This window comes from Chelmon rostratus, chromosome 18 (assembly GCF_017976325.1).
Source record: "Chelmon rostratus isolate fCheRos1 chromosome 18, fCheRos1.pri, whole genome shotgun sequence".
In the NCBI taxonomy this organism is placed as follows: Eukaryota; Metazoa; Chordata; class Actinopteri; order Chaetodontiformes; family Chaetodontidae; genus Chelmon; species Chelmon rostratus.
In genome coordinates, this window is record NC_055675.1 from 19,931,685 (window position 1) to 19,951,569 (window position 19,885).

At 43.7% G+C, this 19,885-nt stretch overlaps 1 protein-coding gene across 1 annotated transcript in view; it reads right to left on the reverse strand.

The window, feature by feature from the left end:
• The window catches only part of LOC121621759 (T-lymphoma invasion and metastasis-inducing protein 2), a 50,393-nt gene that overhangs the window by 21,381 nt on the left and 9,127 nt on the right, over positions 1 to 19,885 (reverse strand). Inside the window, exons 2-5 of the mRNA XM_041958369.1 lie at positions 6,390 to 6,566; positions 3,590 to 4,780; positions 1,413 to 1,890; positions 775 to 950 (exon numbers count right to left, since the gene is read on the reverse strand). Of these exons, the coding sequence (XP_041814303.1) occupies positions 775 to 950; positions 1,413 to 1,890; positions 3,590 to 4,774 (1,839 nt within the window). The 5' untranslated portion in view covers positions 4,775 to 4,780; positions 6,390 to 6,566. The remainder of the gene's footprint in view (positions 1 to 774; positions 951 to 1,412; positions 1,891 to 3,589; positions 4,781 to 6,389; positions 6,567 to 19,885) is intronic.

A 19,885-nucleotide genomic window follows, 5' to 3' on the forward strand; every position in this document is an offset into this window, starting at 1 on the left:
AACAGGTGTCGGTCTACATAAGCTCCTCTGCATTAGGTTTTTCTTGCTGTACAAACTCAAGGTTCAAAACGCCTCTTCAGACGACTCTGGGTCATGTCAGAGAAACTGCAGCCATGTTTTCTGTGTTGTTTTTAGCTTTAGCTTTGTCTCCTGAGCAGTCTGTTGGGCCCATACTGCAATCCACGTTTGTCTTGGATTTCAGCCATCAGCGTCAGTGGTGTAAAGCTGGCACCAACACAGTCATCACCAAATAAAACAGACGCAGAGAAAATCCTGAAATGTGCTCAGGCTCTGTGCATGTTTGTGGTGACGCTGACGGTTCTGTGCTGGAGAGAAACCACAACCCTCTGCGACACTACGTCCTGTTCGTTCACACTGTTCTGGGACTGAAATGACAGAGTACGATGGGAAGAGATATGAAGCCAGCAATCAAATTTAGACAGTCTAGAGAAAACTGAGGGTTCAAATATAGAAAGAACTTCCTGGACAACTGCTGCGGTTTTACTCAGTAATGTTAAAAATGTCAAAAACAAACAAACAAGAGTCAAGAGATTAACATCTGAATCTGACTGTGTGTGATTTCAAATCACTCTAACAACTCAGATTAACACTTTTTCCACCATGTTTGTTTCCTCATGACAACCGAGCTCAATTCTCAGATATCAAAATTTCCATAAAACTACTTTGGTTCCTGCCCATTTTGCAATGCTACATTACAAATAAAGAAACAATAATAAATGAAATATGTGCCTTTCCTCTGTGTGAGTGTCTCACCTGGAACAGGTAGACGTCTCCGTGCGAGTTGCTCAGACAGAAGACGTGCTCCTTCTTGGGATGTTCGGGGATGGCCTGGACGATGCTGTCGTCAGCCAGCAGAGCGTAACGAGGAGAAAGCTCCTGCTCAGTGCTGAGGTTTTTTCCATAAGTCTCGTAAAACAGCAGAGTGCAACCTGACGGGACAGAATCATCAATTATTTCAGACAAAATAATGGATTACTTCTGCAGCACTCAGGTCAAAAGTCCCAGCATTCATGAAACCATCTATGTGTATTACCCACAATGCAACTCAACCACCACTGTTTGGAGGGATATTCAAGTGTGCTAAGGTAGCCTGTAGCCTGCGGCAGAGACAAGGAGTAGCTCCATATGTCTGGTAAACTGTAGCTTACACAACAGACTCACACTTGCAGCCTTCACGTGACTCAGTGACGTCACTTGAGGACCTTTATCAGACTCCCTCTGGAGACATTAAAGTCTTCCTTTCAAAACATAAGCAGCAGATCTTCACAACACTTGGAGACACACGCTGATGTGGAAAATTCCTGAATATCAGACATGAACAATAAACTAATTTTCATTTTTTTGAGTATGTTCTTCAGATGTATTTGTCCTCCAGGCAGTAGGGGGCGTACCTTTCAGTGTGACCCAGTAGTGTCTCCACTTGCGGCGAGCCACCAGCTCCAGCTTCCTGTCCTTGTTGACAGTGAGGAGAGCTTTGAAGGAGAGCCATCCGGCCCGTCGCACCACACCCTGCTCCTTCTCAAACAGGATGTCCAGCTGCTCGCCTCCTCCCACCTCCCCATCCATCTCCTCCTCCCCCTCTTCTTCCTCTTCCTCTTCATCCCCCTCTGAAGGCTCGGTCCGGTCGGCCGTGCTGCTGCAGCCCGTCTCTAGCTCCTGCATGAAGTTTTTGTAGACGTTCTGCCGCTGAATGTCGCTGCTCTGGTTCAGGTTGAGGCTTCTGGAGGAGCCACAGTGGACTGCTGGGAACTGGTTCGGGTTGTGGTTCAGAGTGTGGAGAGGGTTGGAGGACCACAGCGTGCTGCAGGCAACTGACCCAGAGTCCAGCCCGCTGGTGAAAACATCACCGGTGTCGCCGCCGTACGGCTCCTGAGGAGGAATGAGATCGACATTTTTTATCTCTTTCATTTATTATTAATTAACAAGGCTGACAACCACGCACACATCTGTCAGTAAAACAGTGTTGCTGTAATTCCTCCTATGGCCACTAGAGGCCACATACAACTCACAATTATATTGCCCTTTAACACAAAAAAGTCAGATGATGTTCTATTTGATTTTTATTGTTATCAAATCCCATAAAAACACCCAAACCAACACTGAATGTATCTACTAACAAGCTCTGTGGGTATGAAGCCTGATTCTGCTTCCTCTTAGCCATAGAGCTCCATTGTTGCCCAAAAACTATTAAAAACACATCAATGAGTCACACTGTTGCACTGGCTGACATGTTCCTTCGTTACCATGAACACACACACTGTAGTTTATTTTCACTCAATGCCACACACACCCCCCTGCTGCCACAAATACTCACTAGAGCACTAAATGTGGATTATTCAGCCGCTGAAAATAGTCCCCAACAAATGCACTATTTATTTGTGTTAATTGGATAAAAACTACATTGAACAGCTGTCTTAGGGAAAAGTCAGAAAGTATCAGGCAGTTTCTGGTTTGAGTCTTTTCATTATATTTTTTGACAATAATGTAAATAGAGAAAATTGCCATATTTATACTTAAAATGCAACTTAGCATACTTTTTCTGACCTTGTCTTTCTGTTATTCTTTTTTGTAGTAGTAAATTTGCTTTTAAAGACCCATAGGTGTTTATGAGTTCAGTTTTAACAAGCACAGCTTTCCCCTTCATTACAGATAACTGGGCGTTAATATGTTTTGTTAGTTTAGTGCAGCACTTTGTAAGTGCACAATGTGCTCGTTTATACAGGCTTTTGAAAAGCCAATACAATAGCTGGGATGATGTAGTAAGATCGGATTAAGTGAACATTGCAAGTAACAAAAAAATACAGCAGTGTTTATGGATTGTAACACACTGTCAGGTGGTCGTATTATTTTGTCCAACCAATGCATATGAAAAGTTTCAAATGTTAAAATGCCAAATATTAGACCTTTTAAGTGTATATAAACAATGTTGTCATGGTAACAACTACAATATTAGTAATATAAGGGATTTCCATGCAAACACATATTTACTACTACCACGACCTGTATGGAGGACAAAACCCAAACTAACATTTAAAGGGTAAATGAGAAAAAAAATATTATATTAAGCTATATGGAAAAATATATTGTGAGAAGCCAATTTGGAAAAGGAAAGTAACATTGGAACTGTTGAAAAATAAAATCTTAAATGCAAAAAAATTGAGCAGATTTTTTTTGTAATGGAAAAAAGAAAATGAAAACACATCTAAGAAAACTGGAAAAGGACAATAAACTGTCCATTACTGCAACTAATAGTGCAGATCATACACAGCTACTGGTGCTGCTGTTCCTGTTATAAAGACTTTGATATGGAAGATTTGAAATTCGTACATTAAAACAAATCAAAGACATAAAGTGAAATACAAAACACATTGTTATCTATACTTCCTTTTCATGTGAGCATTTAGAGCATTATAACAAAATGAAAAGTAAACATGTAAAATGACAAATGTTCTACTTTTATTTTTTTCCTACTGGGTTTTAAATCTTCCGTACATGTAAAACTATGACTGACTTCCTCTTACAAGACATTTTAAGTTTTTAAAATGCTGGTTCTGTTGTTGTTTCTTACCTGGATCCTCCTCTTCTTCCTGCTCAGACTTCCTGTCCAGTCGCTGAGTCGTCTGATTCGGCTCTTCAGGAAGTCTTTGCGGTTGTTTCCGCAGGTGGAGACGGTGGTAACGGGTTCAGCCCTGCGACAGGGTAGTGTCAGGGAGGAGTAACGCGGTTCCACGCCTCCCCCTGAGCCCTCCTCCTCCTGGATGACTTCATCCAGCAGTGCCGTGGAAGAGATGGCGGTCCTCTGCTGCTGCCTCAGGGTGGTGTCTGGTGTGATGGGGAAGGCGGGCAGCGTGTTGTTGCTGGAGTGAACGTTGTCCAGTGAGGTGGTGGAAGGTGAAACCAGGCTGAAGTCTCTCAGGTCAGGCTGCAGGATCACTGAGTCTCCGATGCCGCTGTCCTCCGTCCGACCGGAGGAGCAGGTGTTGTATCCTGCGGCGGAGGTGAACTCGCTGGTCTCCGCGGCGGGGAAGAGGAGGCTAGAGTTAAATCCGGGTGAAATGTCCACCTGGGCTGAGAAGTAGGTGTTGTACCCGCTGCTGGTGGTTGCGGTCTCCTCTGTGCGGGTGGAGGAGTAGGTGGTGTAGCCGCTGCTGTTTGCCACGCTCTCCCCACAAACGAACACGTTGTCAGCCAGCTCGCCGCCGGTCCCCCACGGCGAGTCGTACCAGGAGCCATCGGAGCTCAGTGAGCTACCCTTGCTGGTGCGGAGGGAGGGTTCTGCGACTGGGGCGGCAGTGGTGGCGGCGGGGAGGCCGGCCAGCCCCTGTGGCTCCCTGGGGCTGACCCTGGCATTGGTGAACTCCACCCTCATGCTGCCATCTTTGCTGAGCAGCACCTTCGGGCTACCGCCACTCTCCAGGGAAGTGCGCTCCCCACAGATCCCATTACTCCTGCTGCCATTGTCCAAGTAACCAAACTGCTTCCTGCAGCCTCCCTGCACCCGCTCCCCTCTGATGTACCTCTGAGGAGATCCGGCTCCCAGCTTGGAGCTTCCTCTGGCTGCTTTTGGTGCATGTTCATAATGCCAGGAGGTGTACGGCGGGCCAGCAGACCTCCCCCGGCTCCTGCTGCCTCCCTGACTGCTCCTCCACCAGCTGCGAGCTGACGGCACCTCCTCCCTCCTGGAGGAGAACCTGAGCGCACAGGAGGACTTGGCCGGAGAGACGAAGCTGCTGTGACTGTCTGTGTTTCCCATCGTAACCTGGAGCAGGATCAAGGAGGATGACATCATCAACATGAGACAGACGGAGGACATAAATTACTACGAAACTACCGACGCTGCTGTTTATCTGCCAGGAAATGTGAACTCAGACTTCAAAGAGTTATTTATATTCACAGTGACTCTGCTCTAGATTTGTGCTGAACACATTTGGAAATCATAGATTTAATTTGTTTTTTGCTTTTTTCATGCCAACAAAGAAACAAACACTGCCATTTCTGCGACGACAGGCAATCTATTACTTCTGCATCATCTATTACAATTGTGACCATTGCTACTACAATTACCACCACTAACGCCACCAGTACTACTGCAAGGCTGCGTTTATCTGATAGCCGGCTTCAGGGCCAAAATGAGCTGACCCCACATTACTCCTCTGCACTGTGAAAGTATTCAGACACCTGAAAACAGAGTTGGAGGGACAGTTTTAATCGATGCAGGAGTCATTTTCATTCCACAGATTCTTCGACTTCCCCTCCTCTGTACCCATGATGCAACTTCATTTGACTCAGTCCACAGAACAGATTTGGCTGTGTTATGCTAGAAGCGGCATGAATTTGCATTTTGATGAAGGAATCCCTACTCAAGGTCCATTTACTCACTTTTTCTGAAGCTTTCAACAGTTTTTCAACAGCAGCTGAACTGTTCTGAACTAAAAGTTGACCTCTGTTAGCTTAAAGACGCATTTCATAAGTTTAACTTTTGAATGGAAAGCCAATGCAGCCAAATAAATCACAAGATCATGTGGTATTAGTGACGATTCAGGGAAAAGCTCGTGCAGTGCATGGACCATGAGTATGTTGTATTGTCATGCTGCTGTTCGCAAGGTTGAGAATCACCCTTTAATGCTTAAATTTGCACATTTTACGTACAGGTCTGCCTCACTGCAGCACGGTGACAAGTTATTCCACAAGAGAGCAGCAAAAACAAGATTTACAGATCAAATCAAGCTGCTCATTAAAATAAATCAGATGATGTTTGCTTGGTTGGTAATCCAGCCTTGACGAGTGCTCCAGTACTACAACAGAAACATCATTCATTCATGTCATTACAGCTGCTCTTTTATCATTATTACTGCCTCCTTATTGATTTATTTAGTCAAGTTGTTTGTGGTTCTTTTCATTTTTGTTGTTTATTGATTTTAATATTATTTCATTTGTTGATGTGAAGCACTTTGTTTCCCAGGTCTTTGAAAAGTGCTGACGACTAACTGCTATTACCCACTACTGCTGCTGCTATCACTACATCTACCATTAGTGCTACAACCTCTCCATCCATTTCTGCTGCTGCTTCTATAAACTAAAACTGCTCATGCATTTTTTATTTTAATCAAAACTTCCTCTATTCAGTTTGGGTCAATTGGTGTCAGTCCTCTAATATGTATTGTAGTTAATGAATGACACAATATGAAAAGCAACAGTTTTTTAGGTTTTACTTTTACTGCACCTTTTCAAGCTAGAATAAACAGATCAAATGTGAAAATAAAGGTCATCAAAGCTAAAATGGCAAAAAAGAGCAGTTAACGGGTGAAGAAATATGGAGGATGAATTTCTATAAATGAACAAAGTAATTTATGAATGAAGAGTTTTACCGGTTTGTTGTTTTCGTCCTCAGAAACAGAAACGCAGCAGCTCCTTCATGCTCCGTCCTGCTGCCTCCTCTCTCTCTCTTTACTACTGAAGCTCGCTCTGCCGCCTCCAGCTGCTCCCTCTCTAGCTCTCTCTCTCTGTGTCTATGTCGCTCGCCCTCTCTCTTCACACCGGCTCATCTGTTGGGGGAGAACAGAGGGAGGGAGGGGCTTCATGAGCTTCAGCACACAGACTTTGCTTTTGTATAACCCCCCCCACCCCCGCCCCACCCCTCCACAGAAACCTCTTCCATGACGTCTCTGCTTCTTAAACCAGACCTCACTCTGTCTTCTGTTTATTTTGGTTTTCTGGAATGTGAAGCAATTTTCTCCTCATTTTCTCTCTTTCTGTTTCTTTAATGTCGTTTTTTTTTGTCAAGAGTCAGTGTGAGAGCAGGAGGCTGAGGTCATCAGACAGCAGCTATTTTAGGAGCTTCATACAGAGACTACAAGTTTATGTTCACTATCGCTTAATGAGATGTTTAAACCGCCCCTCTACACATGTATTCAGGCATACGTAAAAATGTGTGTCTGACATAGTTTCCACAGAAAAAGGACCAAATTAAACACCTAAAAATGCACCTGATCCTTCTCCCTCATTAAAAATTCTAGAATATATGAATTTGCAAATACTCTTCATTTCACAACCTTAACTGCTGAACAAGACGTCTCCTGCTTCACTGTAAAGTCAGTTTTCAGTGTTTCTACACTGGAGGCTTCAGGTTTCCACATCACACTGGTGTCAGCTGAATACGGGGCCAGGACTGGCTTCCAAGCTATTTCTGATGTCACAAATCATGAATCACATTTTCAATTAGAGAGAAAATTTACACTTTAAGCTGACAAATGTGAAAACAGCCTTCTAGTGTCAAACTTTGCACATGCATCATTCTGCACAGTGAAGCTCAGACATTCAAGAGAGAACCGAAGCAAATGCTCACATTGGAGAAGCAGATGTTTGATTAATGAATCATGTAAAATGACAAATTTTTTCATCCATCCATTTTTTTCTGCTTATACGGGGCCAGGTCGCGGGGGCAGCAGTCTAAGCAGGGAAGCCCAGACTTCCCTCTCCCCAGACACTTCCTCCAGCTCTTCCGGGGGGACACCGAGGCGTTCCCAGTCCAGCCAAGCGACATGGTCCCTCCAGCACGTCCTGGGTCTTCCCTGGGGCCTCTTCCCAGTGGGGCATGCCCGGAACACCGTCCCAGGAAGGCGTCCAGGAGGCATCCGATTAAGATGCCAGAGCCACCTGAGCTGGCTCCTCTCGACGTGGAGGAGCAGCAGCTCTACTCTGAGCTCCTCCCCCTATCTCTAAAGGAGCGCCCCGCCACCCTGCGGAGGGAACCCATTTTAGCCGCTTGTATCCAAGATCCCGTTCTTTCGGTCATGACCCAAAGTTCATGACCATAGGTGAGGGTAGTAACGTAGATTGACTGGTAAATCGAGAGCTTTGCCTTTCCGCTCAGCTTCTTCTCCACCATGACGGACCGGTACAACGACCGCATTACTGCTGCCACCACACCGATCTGCCTGTCAATCTCAAACTCCATCCTTCCCTCACTCGTGAACAAGACCCCAAGATACTTCAATTCCTCCATTTGAGGCAGAAGAGAGAGGCAGCTCTCCTCAAACCGGACTTGGAGGTGCTGATTCTCATTCCAGCAGTTTGCACTCGGCTGCAAACCGCCCCAACACACACACACTGGGGGTCCTGGTTTGAAGAGGCCAACAGGACAACATCATCCGCAAAATGCAGAGATAAGATCCTGTGGTCCCCAAACCAGACTCCCTCCGGCCCTTGGCTGCGCCTAGAAATTCTGTCCATAAAAATAATGAACACAACCGGTGACAACGGGCATCCCTGCTGGAGTCCAACATGCACTGGAAACAGGTCTGACTTAATGCGAACCAAGCTCCTGCTCCGGTCATACAGAGACCAGACAGCCCGCAGTAGAGGGTCCCGGACTCCATACTCCCGAAGCACCTCCCACAGAACGCCACGAGGGACACGGTGAGATGCTTCTCCAAGTCCACAAAACACATATGGACCACCTCCACTGTAAACAGTATTGGCAGGGTACTGCTTCCCCCTTCTGAGGCACTGGACGGTTTGCCAGAATCTGATCCATTACCTAGGAACTGTTTGCCTTGGGAGATCCAACCAGGGGCAATAAGCCCCGGGCAACATAGCTCCTAGGATCATTTGAGTACTCAAATCCCTCCACCACAATAAGGTAGTGGTTCAAGGAGGGGTGACAAATTTTTTGTTGTTGTTAAATTTTCAAGAAAACCCCTTGAAAGAAGCCAGCTGGACTTGATCAAAGCCAAACACTGCAACAGAAGAGATTGGTGGAGTAGACCAAGACCAGTATGAGTCCAAACGTCCGTGAGACACAGACAAGTCTGAGTGAGAATGCTCTCCAAGTCCAAATGAACACTAGACAGAGACTGGACTTGTTTTACCTGCTGAACCACACAGGAACATGAGGACATCGACCACAGCATCTTACCTTGAAACCATCGACAGAAATGTGTCCAGATCAGTACCAAGATGGTACTGAAGATCTAGTCAGGGTCAGATCTTGGTGACTTATAGATCCTGACTGAAGTAAGTTTGTAAATGTTGTATTTCTTTTAGTCTGTTTCGGTTTAGACAATATTTATCATTTGACAATTCCAGGACTTCCATAACCTGTTAGCAGGCCTTCAATGACCTCAAGTCTGTCTTCCAGCCTGGTTTATTCTGATTTTAATTCCAGCTGCAGTATAAAATATAAACTACATCAAACATCATCACAAATAAATCAAAAGTCAGACGTTTTCCGCAGAACGATAACGAGCTCTGAGCGCTTGCTTCCTGAGCGAGCTGGGTTGAGGTCAAAGGTCACGGCCGACTTGAGCTTCAGTGTGTTTTAACAGCGAGCTCAGGCAGGGCGACGCCCATCCTGTCCCACAGGTCAGAGCTGAGGAGGAAGGAGGGGGAGAGCCGACGGCAACACAATGCCCCTGAACGCATCAGTGCCCTTTGACCTCTCTTATTGAAACAAGGATGGGAAGAGCTGAGGAGAACCCTCGACAGCTGGAGGGCCCCGACAGAGAAGAGTAGAAGAAGAGATTCACTCAGAGAGATGACAAAACAGCTTTATGTATTTACACTTTTCAGTTCTGCATGAAGCTTTAAATGTTCAGTTTGACACTGTGAGAGAAAAGTTCATTCAACAAGTCTCACACCTGAACAACATTTATTGTTTTCTAAAGCTACCTGCTTCAGGTCCAAGACAGACGGTCGCCATGGTTGAAAGAAATATTGAAACAGGAAACAAACAGCGGTTTTATTGATCCGTCCATATCAACATCCTCCCTGAGAGGTTTTGCAGCTGTGTCCTTCTTCAGTGGACACAGTTGACTTTTGACAGTTACAACCGATTTAAAGGCAAAACTTGACAGACAGCAAGAGAACAAGTTCATAAACAGACGATCAGGCCAATCAAGAGAGAAAACGAGACGTGTTGTCAGGTCAAAGGTCACAACTGGACTTCAACCTGGACGTCACTGAACAGTGTTTGCTGAAAGCCTTGAATCTGCAAGATGTTTGCTCCTTCAAAAGACAAAAAAACCCCAACAGCCTGTCATCTGTTTAGTTTGTCACATTGATTACACATGATTATGTGTTTATTTACATTTAACCAAAGTTACAATCTTTCCCTAACTTTAGAAAGCATTTGATTCTTAAACCATAGACAGGACTCAGGAAGTGAATCAGGACTTTGGTATCAAAGTCCTCACACCAAAGTTTAAAATGTTTCACCTTCAAGGTCTTCTTCAGGCCTCGATATGATCTGGAATAAAATCCCTTAATCTCATCTACGTCAGTTACATGTCGGTCAAAATGTTGCATTAGTACATTTTTGGGAGCTTCTGAGCTTCAGTTGACCTCACATTTTCCTTTAAAATCACATTGATTCAATTTCTCAGAAGACGACTGCTGATTAATAACATAGTCATTTGTTGAAATATCTATTGGAGGGAAGAATACTTGTACTTGCTATGAATGAAATCAGATTTTTGGTTCTTGAGGTTATGAAAGTAGATTTCACAGCATCAGTGTAAACAGTCCTCTGACTCCCTCCCATACTCCACCCCCCCCCCTTGGTCCTCCCCTCAGAGCTGTTTTGTGTCTTGGAGCTCAGACGCTCGGCTCTGAATGGAGAAAGTCTGCCGTCCACTTTTGTTGGCTCGTCCTATCGGCCATCTGCCGGCTCGCAGGACGCATCGCCACGGGCGACCCCTCCCATTCTTAATGAACAAAGACCCTCCTCGCCCCTCTCGCCCTCTCCCCCAGGCAGGCGTGAGGCCAACATATTGGAGGAATTCATCCGATTTGAATTGAAAAGAATCTGATTAATGTGCAGATTGAGCTGCTCTCAGTTTGCATGGAGGAATGCCACCTGTTCACTAAGTGGACTTTATCATGTGATGGTCTTAAGGACACATTAAATCTGAAGACACATATTCTGAGAGACAGAACTCCTCTCTGTGTTTCAGGGTCTACGGACAGCCTGATGGGGGCGCTGCAATAACAAACACTGCCTAATGTTAACGCAGATGCAGTGTTCCCTGTGTACAACTCAACTTTCAAACAATACGACTGTAAAGAAACCAAAAATAAAGACAACTAATCTAAAAAAATGTTCACGACCCGATTTTTAGATGTCTGAAATCACAAAATTTAAACCATGTTTACGATTTCAGAAATCTGAACAAATACTAACTAAAAAAAGACATTTGGCCCCTTTTTTCAGGTCTTTGAGGCAAAGTTAGCTAACTTAAGAACAATAAAATTAAACTACTCCAATTCTTTGGTGTTCATATTATTAGTGAAAGCTAAGTATTTGTTGAACAATAAAAACAAGACTAAAATGAACGTAAACTAGTGAAGAGTGAAAGATGGATACATGTGTACATTAATTAATCACTCTTTTACTGTAAAAAAAAAGCTGCAGAATCACACTGGATTCTGAGAACAGCTAGCTGTGCTAACGGTAATGCTAATGTTAATACCATATAAATGGTATGTAAATACCGACAGCTGCCTGGAACAAAGGGAAAAATACAAAGTACAAAAAGTCAGCTACAACAAGGCGTTTGAAAAAATCTAAATGATTAGTCAACAGTAAGAAAAAATTCAAAATATTTTTGATTTTAAAGCAGCTTGTCATATGATGGATGAAAGCCACTGAAAGATTCATTTGTTCAGCTGCTATTTTCTCCTTTTCTCAGTGTAATGAAGCCTTTGTCTTGAGGCTGAGACTACTCAGGAAACAGGAAGTCCAGATCAGCAGTAAATAGCAGGAAACTGAAACACCTCTTGCAACGCCAGATACACAAACACACTCGGACTGCTGCCTTCAGACACTGCCTTCATATTCAGATAATTATGTTTATTACTGTTACTATTATTACTGTTTATTACAGAGAATACTTCTTAGGTAGTTTCAGACTACACAATAACGGCCCGACTGCAAGGGATGGTTTTATCCTGTGCAGTGAACCAGCAGGTCAGAATTGTTTTCTTCTTCTCTTGCAATGTATAACAAATTCTACTATGAAAAAGAGGAAAGATCACAGTCTTCTCACTTTTTCTGTTCTTTTCAACACGAGGCGGCCAGTATGATGCGCACTGCTTCGGATGCCTTATTTGTTTACATTCTTGCTAAAGTTGGTTGCTGGCTCCTCCTTCTTGTTGACATCATGCAGGTAGTGAAAGACTTTAGAATAATCTAATCTGATACGGTGACTATCTTAACAGACAAACATTTTCAGTCCTGAACCTGCCATTAAATGATTAATCACTTATCTGAACAGTTATTGATTGACTATGGGATCAACTGACAATCTGTTTCATCTCTAAAAGAGTCGGCTGGTGTGTCTCTGACAGTCTGAGCCACACTCAGTGTTTCTCTGTCTGAGTCTCCACTTCATGTTCCTTCGGATCAAATAACTGCAGACGGTCCAGCAGGATGTGTTTTTGCCGTTACCATGTGCCAGAACGTTCCTCCATTTTCAAACTCTACACTGACAGGTCCAGACTACATAGAGACACAAAAATGTTGTTAATTGTGGTGTGATATAATAGACCTAACACCGCCCTAACAGTTTCCATGGAGCTGGACTGACTAACACGCCCTCAGGTCAGTGAGGACAGACACACACACTCTGACGATCGTGTAACTGAACTGTGGAAGTCAGGTGACGCAGTATAAAGAGCAAGAAAATCCACATATAGAGGGGGGTATAGTGTAGTGGATGGATGGGTGAAAACATACATAGGACCCAGGAGACCACTGTTCATGTTCTGAGTGAAACCAAAAGTCAACGTTAAGCTTCATAACGTACTCAAGTTGACCCATAACCTTTTCCTAAACCTAACAAACTGATTTTGGTGCTTAAAACCAATCAAACTTTGAAAGTTTGACAACGTTAACCATAAGATGACGAAGGTCTGCCTTCAGCTTACCAGCCTGTCATTGGTACTCTCCAACGGTCAGATAGAACAGTCGCTTTGGGAGCCACTGGAAATTGACCTCTTCAATCAATTAGGTATGAAGATGTGTAGATTAGACCACTGCTGGACTACAGGTCAGGTCTGACTTTGCAGCCACAGTAGATGGTTAACTCCCCAAATGTGCAAAGCAAAGCCACAATTTACCACAAACGGTGACAAAGAACAAAATAAGGAAAGAAAAGGTAAAACCTGATGCCACGAAAACTGAAAAAGTAAATGCTCTTTTTAGTCTTTAAAGATACGATTCTTGAGTTCCTAACTTAGCCACAGATGTCCTTCCATCTCATGAGTTTTTTGTGTTGATTATCAGTTTAGGGGCAACTACAACCCTGTATCTTAAAGTTAAAGTATCCAGTGTGTTTAAGTTTTTACCAAATTAATGTTTCTGTACTGCTGCATAAAATATTTAAATTCACAATTAATTTGTTGATTTTTTTCTTTTTGATTAAAGAATTCAACTTTCAGTCTGATGGCCACAATAAATCCAATTTCATGTCTTTGAGCGACGGGTTTTTGTCTGATCAGCAGTCCAAAACGCAAAGAGATTCAGTCATATGAAACAGGGATTTTCAGCATTATTTGAAAGCGCAGCAGTGAAATCTTCAGGATGACCAGAAGAAGCTCGACTAGAGCAGCAGCTCCACAGTCAAATCTGCTAAGAATCATTCATGAACAAAGCGTGTTTGAGAGCAGTTCAACCACACTTGCTTTGCACACCACTGGTTTCAGGCTCAATTATCTTCGCTTGTTGGACGTTTGCTTTGGGATTAATTGTGCAGCACAAGTGGGGGAGGGGTTGTGTTGTGTTTTTGCAAGGAGAAGCCAAGGAGCAAAGTGAGCGCTCCACCTCCCCACGGGAACACACAAAGCAGCAGCTTCGATAAGGAGGAGGGGGTCTGGAGCCGGCAGCCACTTCCCCCCCATTGGAGGAAGTGTGCCTGGGCCGGGGTCGGCAGGGGTAGGTGGGGGCTGTTTCCTGTCCCGGCTGACTGGGGTCCTTGTCCTGGCACGGCGAGCAGACGGGCGGGACCCCCGGACTCAGGTGGGGCCCGAGTGTTGGGTTTGGTGTGGCCACTGCAGCTGCTTCCTCCTCTGGAGAGTCTCAAACATCCAGAAGAAGAACACTGCAGCTCATTTACAAATGTTTCATTTGTGGTTCAGCTGATCTGGGATCAGTCACAGCAGCATTTAGAAACTTTAGACTGAAATCAACCAATTTTTGAGGAATGGACTTGTGCACCTGGGTGAACTCTGACATGTGAATTTGCACCGTTGACCAACAGCAAACCATCGTTTCAGCTCTGTGAAGCCAGAGCTGGAGAGCCAGAAGCTATTGTCCATCCAGTTTTTGTGTAAAGCTGCTCTGCAGAAGTAAAACCTGCTCCGTGAAAGAAATGCAGCATGGCCTGCAGTCTGACAAGAGTTGGTAGTGTGTTCAGTTGAATTGACCGATTTAAAGATAAATACTGATTGTTGAACCACACAAAAAAAAACTTTTTGATAATAACTATTTTGATAATAATTTTTCAAGAAAAAATACCCAACTGTTTGCAGCTTTGCTAAAGTAATGCGTCCAGGAAACTGAGTATCTTTGGGTTTTAAGCTGTTGGTTAGCCAGAGGTCATGATGAAGAAGATGAAGAGATGAAGAATCACTTTGGGTTCATGTTTTGAGTGTTTTGATTGAGAAAATAATCAGCAAATTAATCAATACTGACAGTAATCTGTAGTTGCAGCCTTCTAATGTCTTCACTATCTTCCGGATTCCGGACAGTCTAAGATTAATTTAATTTAATCAACAGGTTAAGCATCAAGTGATTATGAGAATAACAGTTGCAGCCCTACGCACCATGAAATCATGGATGAAAAGCCTTTTTGAAGCTTTTGTGTGAAGGTTACCGTAGACCACATCGTCCCTCGCCATGTCTACCCCCATCATCATCATCCTCATGTCTCCCAGCAGGCCGTTCAGCAGCTGTGATGGATCGAGTCTCTGCTCTAATCGACGGTTAATTGAATGAAGTGTTTGTTGGTGTCGTGGAGGCTGACAGACTCAGGCGGTGCTGCAGAGCCTAATCAGATTTGATGGCAGGTCAAATGTAGTTTTGGTTTAACCAGCAGAAGGTTTATCTGCAGGTCCTAAGTGAACGGTCAATAAATCCCAGTTAGTGTCTCAGGCCTCTTCTTCGTCCTGCTGGTGTTTTTACACTTCACTTCTTAGATGTTGGCTACACTGTTTTCATTTAATGTTTCTGGTCATAAATGACAAACTACATCACCAACAAACACAATTAAAACAGACAAAGAATTCATTTAACTACGAAGCCTACTTATCCAAACATAAACATCAAGGAAAAATGACCAAATAAACACGATCTGAGCAAGTCAACAAAGCTCGGCAGGCAGAACACTCCACTTCTGAAACCGGACGCGTGGAGGATGGAACAAATACAAGTTATACAACGTCACTGATACGCGATGATCTGACCTCGAGCCTGTCACTGAAACTCACCATCTTCAACTTGTCTGGTCAAGACAGGCTGAAAACATAACTTTCTGCTTCCTTTGGTCATTGCAGGAGATTGGAGACTCCATCACTGACTAGTTATAAGAAAAGGCAAACATAAAGAACTATTTTACGTCGAATTTGGTGCATTTTTAGTGAAATAGTTTGAAAATAATGGACAGAAATGTTCTGGATTTTTGCACCGGAACTTCCACTTGGACCAAACATACTGAGTATTTCCAAAAGACCTATAGTGTTCAGACATGTTTCCAGGGCTCAAGAGGCATTAAAACCAAGTCAAGGCTTTCAAATCATATTGTAGGGACTCCCTGGGGTCGTCAGTCGGGGGGACCACTACACTAAACGGTCTCAGTGATCTGCACCATGACATTTTTCACTGCAACAAGCATCACTGGACTCTGAAAGTCAATTCAAACCGGACAGCTGTGAGCTTCTCTATGACTGTGTGGTGAATTGTGTGAGACATGAATGGAGGATGTATGTGAGTTCTGATCACACTCATCTTCCTCTTCCTTTGTCCTTCAACAGAGAGGGGGGGGGCTGGACAAAGCAGTGACGAGTGCTCAGTATCAGGCCTTACATTCAGGCTCCAGATGCTGCTGCAGGGCCCTCTGGCCCCAGAACATCCATCAAAACACAAGACTGAATGTCAGAGAAAAGAGACATGCTAACACTGACACTGCTGGGCCTTCAGCCACAACAGTTTCGGTCGTATTGTTAATTTATTACCGACAGAACTGATGGACACAACCATGAAAAGAAGGTCCAAGTTGTAATAAAGTCGTAGTCGTAGTTAAGGGCGCCTCTGGGGATCGCGGTGAGTTACACCCAGTTGGTGACACTTTAGTGAAAACTCATCCCTGGTGTGCATCACCGCTCATGTTTGCTAACGTTGGTGAGGCAGTAGACATAATTTTCTCATTCAGCGCTTGAAATATAAATCCAGGAAGCATTGATCTTTTTAAATTCAGCTACTTCAAATGAATACAGTCTTACTGAATCTGAGTTGAAACAAAACCAAATCTCAACTAAGCTGGACATGCGTCTGCACTGTTTTTGTATCTGATACGTGTTTAGATGCATACTGAACAGTAGTGATAGGATGAGCGGTAGAATACCCCCCAAACACAGTAGTCTACAGCTTTGGGATGTAGCTAAATGAGTGAGGAACTGCACAACCTCTGCCAGTAGGAGCCTCTGGAGCCTCCCACTGGAAAACCAACAACATTAAACACTCTGATGGGCCTTGATGGCTGACTTGGGCAAAAAGTTTCCATTAAAACAACACACGTTTTCCTCTGAGATAAAACTCTGATTAACTCCGACCGAAAGGAGACGATAAACAGTGAGTAATGACGCTGGTCACAGAAAGCTCGCTGGATAAAAGGAGCCACATGTTGGCAGCAGAGCTCTGAGCCAAGAGGCGGAGACGTGACGGAAACACACCAGCGACGGATCGAGCAGCCTGAGATGTCTCGTGTTTACCTGCTGCTTTAAAGAGCTCAAGGTGTTTCTGTGTTAACTCAAGCAGTTTGTCTTTTTCAGGCACACGTTGGCCTGCAGACCAGTTCATGCTGCGTTTCAATCCAAACTTCACCACGCAGGTAAACATACGGACATGCAGAACGTAGCAGGACTCAGCGGTTAGCCAGAAGCCTGAGTCCAACCACAAAGTAAACAGAGGCTGAAGGAGCTCAACCACACTGAATCTGTTAGTTTCTAGTATGTGTTTTTAGAGTCTAACAGTTTTTACTTTTTACTTACTTAGTTTGTACAGTTTTTATTTAGATTGTACAGTTTTTATTTATCTCTTTTTTAATATATGTCCTGTCATAAAGGGTTGAAGAGTAATGCAATTTCGATACTCTGTTTGTCCTGTACATACTGCAGAATTGACAATAAAGCTGACTTTGACTTTGACTTTGAAAATAGTGAAAATTGTCAAAAATGCAAAATTCCAAAAAGTTCCTGGATTTGAAACAAAACCTAATGGGTTGTTCTCTGGCCAAGGGATAACTTTCCACCAAATTTCACTGAAATCTAAACAAGTTTTGGATTTACTTTTGACAAACAGGACTGCGTACTGAAGCTCATTTAGATTCTTTAAACCAGACACTAGTGAACTACTGTTTCATGTAGTGACATTAAGCACTGATTCGGTGATTTACAGGAGAAAACTTTCGAGATAAATTTGGTTAAGAAGTTTAGTTTTTTTTTAGACATGTAGGCTCTTCATTTATGAGCTAAACCGAAGCCCAGGCTCTTAGTGAACAGTACGAACCTTCATGAAATATGCTACTGGGGGAGAGTTAGATGTTCAGATTGATATCTCTCATATCTGTCCTGTCAATATGAAGCTATAAGCAGCATTGTTAGCTTAGCTTAGCATGAAGACTGGAAACAGCTAGCCTGACTCTGTCCAAAGGAAAGAAAATCCACCTCTAACGCTCACTGAGTAACAGGTGATACCTGGTTTGCTTGATTTGTTACAGGTGGTTATGCATTAGACTGTTTCTTTCCTGGGACCAGCGACTTCCGGGAATCTCCAGTGGTCGCCTGGCAACAGCTCAGAGTCAGGAAATACTGATATACAAAACTCTCAAATCAGTGATTGTTGTAAAAAAAACTGAACTCTACAATCGAGATATAACCGTTCATCAGTGAGCTGTAGAGATGGATTTGCTAGCTTGGGACAGAGCTAAGCTAGCTGTCTACCCCTTTTTCCAGTCTTAATGCTAAGCTAAGATAAGCAGATGCTGGCTGTGGCTTCATATAGTGTACAGGCACTGTTACTATGACTGTACACAACTCATTCTCAAAACTCAACTTAATCCATGTATTTATACATGTTTCACTGCTGTCGTGTCGCTAGCTTTTCTTGTTTTTTACATTTGTCTTTTTTTATCCAATAGTTTTGAGCTCTTTTCTGATTAAATCTTTCGAGGCTATTCTTATAAATGCAGCTGTATAATTATAAGCAGTCTACTGTACGTGGCTGCAAAGTCTCCACAAAAGAATTTAGTTTGGACAAAAGGTCTTTTAGTGCGGCTTACACTCGAGCTTGGCATGATATTGTTTCACTGGTGCTGTTACGTCAAACATCATATCTGATAGGAATGATTGCCAAAACCACAAGAATGAGATGAAAATCCTGTGACCTTTAGTTTAAGTGCAGATGGTGTGTCTCAGGAACAGTCTGCCAACTGAAATGAGCTTTAAATCAGCCACAAATCAGTCACTTAAAAGGCAACTCCAACAACTTGCTCTGTCCTGTTTGGATCATTCAGTTGTTTAAGGAGAACAATCTTTCCCTTGTTGTCCCAAACGTGATTAAAGAGCTTAAGCTGTAAACAAGCTCAGAGTCCTTTAAAGTCCATCTAAGAGGAAAACAAGAGAAAGGAGCATTTGTTTGAGAGCAGGTTAGCACTCCCTGAGGATTAACAGCTCTCAGCCCGGTTTGGTCCTCAAAGCTCACAGCCCGCAGCTGCCGAGCCTCAGAGGAATGTGAAAGCTTTGACAGTCGACTCGCTGAGGTGAACAAAATATTTCAAAGACAAACTGTGCAGCACTTATTGTTGTTTGTGGGCCGAGCGCTCGTGCAGAGTCGCGGAAATGATCCTGATCGGACAGAGCAGCCGGACCGAGGCTGAGAAAACATCTCCGACTCTGATGAAGACCAAAGAGAAGCCGACAGGAATTCTGCTGAGCCGAGTCTTTGCCCGGGAGCTGAGAGGCCCGAACCGACGGGGTCGATGCAGGTGGTGGTTCATTACTGCACACAGCTGAGTGTCAGTGGCAGGTGTTTAAGCAAAGTTACCTGTCGAAAAAGTAGATTTCTGTCCTGTAATTCAGTGATTGGACAGTTTGGGTGATGTCATCAGTGCTACGTGGACATATGTGTGGAAATCAAATTCTGGTGACTATACAGCACATGTACATACAGCAACCAAGCAAAGTGCTTTAGAGAGAAAATTAAAGCACGATTAAATAGTTCAAACAAAAATAACCGTGAAACAAATACTTTGTTGTCTTATTCAAACGGTGGGTCTTTAGCCAGGATTTAAAAGTGGTGACAGATGGGGACGATCTGGCAGTGAAGGCAAACTGGGAGCAGCCATGGAAAAGTTTGGTCACATTTGGATTTGGACTAACTGTAGTAACTGATCAGAGGATCTGGCGGGTCTGGATGCAGAATCTGGACCGAGGAGATCTGAGATTTAGGCTGGTGCCAGTTAGAGCTGTCTTGAAAAAGAACTCTATAATGTAGTACTGCAGTACTTGTACTCTAGCTGCATTTCTATGCTTTACTCAGTTTTTTAATTGGGAATTGCTAAAACAGACTATCAATACAGCCAATGAACATCAC